The sequence below is a fragment of the Myotis lucifugus genome, unplaced genomic scaffold (genome assembly GCF_000147115.1).
Source record: "Myotis lucifugus unplaced genomic scaffold, Myoluc2.0 scaffold_329, whole genome shotgun sequence".
Taxonomy (NCBI): Eukaryota; Metazoa; Chordata; class Mammalia; order Chiroptera; family Vespertilionidae; genus Myotis; species Myotis lucifugus.
The window spans coordinates 594174-597803 of NW_005871377.1; the positions used below are offsets into that span (position 1 = coordinate 594174).

A 3630-nucleotide genomic window follows, 5' to 3' on the forward strand; every position below is an offset into this window, starting at 1 on the left:
TCTCTCTTGTCCCCAGAGTGGCGGTGGTGAACTGACACTGGGGCTGGAGCCCCCAGAGGAGGAGCCCCCGAAATCTCCACTGGCGCCCTCCGAGGGGGCGGGCTCTGATGTGTTTGAGAGCGACTTGGGAATGGGGGCGGCCAAGGGGCTGCAGAGCCTCTCCCCACATGACCCCAGCCCTCTACAGCGGTACAGTGAGGACCCCACAGTGCCCCTGCCCCCTGAGGCTGATGGCTACGTTGCCCCTGCGACCTGCAGTCCCCAGCCAGGTATGGCATCCAGGCCTGAGCTGAGATTGGGAGGTGGGGGAGGTGGGGGCCCACCGTGGGGGGGCTGTGTTAGTGGTTGGGACACATGGGTTTCTTTCCCTAACAAACCCCCTCTCTTGCCCTTTCAGAATACGTGAACCAGCCAGAGGTCCGCCCGAAGCCCCCCTCACCCCTAGAGGGCCCCCTGCCGCCTCCTCGATCTGCCAGTGCCACTCTGGAAAAGCCCAAGACTCTCTCCCCCAAGACTCTGTCCCCTGGGAAGAACGGGGTTGTCAAAGACGTTTTTGCCTTTGGGGGTGCCGTGGAGAACCCTGAGTACCTGGCACCCCGCGGCAGGGCTGCCCCTCAGCCCCACCCTCCTCCTGCCTTCAGTCCAGCCTTTGACAACCTCTATTACTGGGACCAGGACCCATCCGAGCGTGGCTCTCTGCCCAGCACCTTTGAAGGGACCCCTACGGCAGAGAACCCCGAGTACCTGGGTCTGGATGCGCCAGTGTGAGCCAAAAGGCCAAGTCTGCTTAGGCCCTGCTGAACCCGCGGGGAGTGGGGAAGGCCTGACTTCCGGCCTGTGTCAGGACCCTGTGTCAGGACAACGTGGGGAAGGGCCCTTGGACCATATCGGTGGAGCCCGCCATGCCAGGCACCTTCTTTCCTCTTCCAGTTCCCAGGTGGCTCGGAGGAGCTCAGCCTGGTTGGAAGAGGAGGCAGCATCCGGAAGGAGTCCTGTCCCAGCAGACTCTAGGGTCCAATGGATGCCACAGCCACAGTCTCCTCACCTGAGGGAGCAGCCCAGCCTGGCTCTCTCCTTCCACATCCCCGGCACTGAAGGACTTAGGGGAGCTGGGCCCAGGAGGGGAAGAGGCCCCAAAGAAGTGTCGAGGGCAAGAACAGTCCACTCAGAGACTGTCTCTGAGCCCTAGCGCTGCCCCCAGGGAGAAGGGACAGCAGCAGTGCCCAGGTCTAGTCCTTGTACAGAGTGCTTCCTTTGATTTGTTTTTACTTACGGTTTTTTTTGTGTTTTGTTTTTTAAAAAAAAGATAAAATAAGGACTCGGGGAGAGTGGGTATTGTGGAAGGGGGAGTGGTCCCTGGGGTTGGGGATGTCCTTTCTCCACACCCACTTTCTCCATCTGCAAATACATTTTGGAAAACAGCTGGGCACCAGCCTATGCCTGGGGGTAGTTCTGTGCCTTCCCGTATCGCTTGCCGCCTAACATACACTCAACTCATCTTTTCCTGGAGGGAGCGACTAGTCATCTATGAGAAGCCTGAATGAGAAGCCTATCTTCCAACGTCCTGGCTTCTGGGTTGGGGGGGATCTGGGAGTTGAGGATACTGATCTGAGAGCCCTTTGCCAACCAAATCATTCTTGCTTAGAAAAAAAACAAATTCCTCAGGCCACCCACCCTACCCACCCACCATAATGAGACTGGGGGGGGGTGGCGCGGGCAGGGAAGAGGCAGTGTCTACTGGGTCATTCATTTTCCTTATTGGCTATGAGAAGAGATCACTGAACCAGAAGTCTATCCAGAAAAAGCCGGCCCACCCAGCACAGCCACCCTGCTCCGCCCCCACACTCCCAGGCTGGACATAACACACACCAGTTGGCACAAAGTGTTTGTAGTGCCAGTTTATTGCCAATAGCTGACAATGCCCGGGGCTAGTAGAAATAAATTAGAATGACAGTGGCCTCTTACAGGTGCAGTGAGGCTGGAGCGGGGAGCAAGCTTTTGTGGACACTGATCCCGGAAGGGGTACAAGGTGGCTGTGATAATATCAGTGGAGAGGCTCCCCGACGCTCCAGACCAACAGAAGTTTCTATTCCCTCCTGGTACCCAAAGGGGCAAAGTGGAGGCCAGGGTCTCAGCTACCTGGAGCTAAGTGAGGGGAAAGGGGTAGTGGGGAACCCTCAGCAGGACCAAAGGGGAGACCAAGGCTGGTACCCCAGAACACACAGGAACCTGGAATCCCATGCCGTCACAGGATGACACAGGGGGGGCGGCTGTTGGTGATCTTCTCTAGGGGTTCTCCGTTACTGGCCCTCCGGATGGCCTCAATGAGCTGGAGGGCAGAGAGATGGCGTGGGATGATGGGCTGCAGAGGCGTGGTGACCCCGGGGAACTTCCAACACTGCAAATACTCACATCTTTCTCATAAGGGAAGCCCCCGTTCTCCAGCTTGGAGAACACCAGCTGTCCATTGATCTCGATCTCAAAGGCCCCTGGTATTAAATAAACCAGTGAATCAACTGTCTGCTGAGAACAAGGCAACGGTCAGGAGGCCCTCCGCACTCGGACTCGGCACAGGCGCTCATGTCCTCCGCACGCCCCGTTAGAGACCTGCAGCTCTTCAAGCCGTTTCCCAACCCGGGGTCAAGCCAAAGGAAGGCACCGGAGGCGCACGTGTGCCCTTTGAACTCCAGGAAGGGCTCCCTCCCCTCCCAACCTGTCCTTTCACAGTCTCACCGGCTTTCCCTTACAGGATCCATCTGTGACCCCCTCCACGATGGAAGGGGGGTCAAGCTGTCTGGACTTGTCACTAGGTGCCAGCCACCGCCGGAGACAGCGGGGCAGCTGGAACCCTGACTCAGCAGGTGTTCTGCGGCCTCACCTGTGCCCCCCAGGCGCGACTCGATCTCGATGCCAGGGTACTGCTCCTTCACGGCGCTCGCCAGCTCCAGGTAGGTCGCCTCAAAGCCGCAGGGTTCACTAGGGAGACCACACCGGGGGGTCGCTTGGGTTTCGGGGTAGGGGCCGCCCGTGGACCCGCCCTCATCCGGACCGGAACCTCACCGGCCGGAGCCGCTCACCAGTACTCCACCACGATGCGGACCCCACTGCCCGGTTCGAGCTCCCCGGGATGGGGCGCTGCAGACACCGGCCCCGCGTCCCCGCTCATTGCTGCCGGCTCCGCTCGGCCGCTGCTTCCGGGTGTTACGTGACGCCGCGGGCACGTGAGGGGGCGGGGCCACGCGTTCCGTCCGGGCGCCCCCTGCAGGCCGCGGCTGCCGCTGCCGCTAGGGTTTGACCCTAGCCTTGGCCAGGAGGCTCACCACGTTCAGGGCGAGCTCTGGGGCTTGTCCTGCACCTGGTGTCCGCTGGACTTTCTCGGCCATTACCCACTTTCTGGCTGGGAGGTTGCTTCTGCCTTTGATCGAATGAAATACAGTGTTGGGGCCTTGACTTAGGAGTTTAATTCGTTCCGAGACCGAAGCTCGTTAAGGGAGTTCGTTAACTCAAATTACTCTATCAACTAAATGCAAAAAATCCGCCGAGAGACACCTGGTATCTCAAAAAACTCGTTAATCGGGACACTCGTAAGTCAGGGCCCCACGGTATCTTAAACTACAAAGCGCTTTCCAG

The 3630-nt window shown here is 59.2% G+C and overlaps 2 protein-coding genes across 2 annotated transcripts in view; one reads left to right on the forward strand and one right to left on the reverse strand.

Annotated features, from left to right (window-relative positions):
- ERBB2 (erb-b2 receptor tyrosine kinase 2) overlaps positions 1–1433 on the forward strand; it is a 24780-nt gene extending 23347 nt beyond the window's left edge. Inside the window, exons 24-25 of the mRNA XM_023764365.1 lie at positions 7–269; positions 398–1433. Of these exons, the coding sequence (XP_023620133.1) occupies positions 7–269; positions 398–768 (634 nt within the window). The 3' untranslated portion in view covers positions 769–1433. The remainder of the gene's footprint in view (positions 1–6; positions 270–397) is intronic.
- Positions 1434–1883: 450 nt separating this feature from the next.
- Positions 1884–3230, reverse strand: MIEN1 (migration and invasion enhancer 1). Its single transcript, XM_006100784.3, has 4 exons — positions 3078–3230; positions 2879–2976; positions 2413–2489; positions 1884–2329 (listed from the first exon to the last, which is right to left on the reverse strand). Exons 1-4 carry the CDS (start codon positions 3164–3166, stop codon positions 2246–2248), a joined length of 348 nt encoding a protein of 115 aa, XP_006100846.1. The 5' UTR covers positions 3167–3230; the 3' UTR covers positions 1884–2245.
- Between the last annotated feature and the right edge of the window lie 400 nt (positions 3231–3630).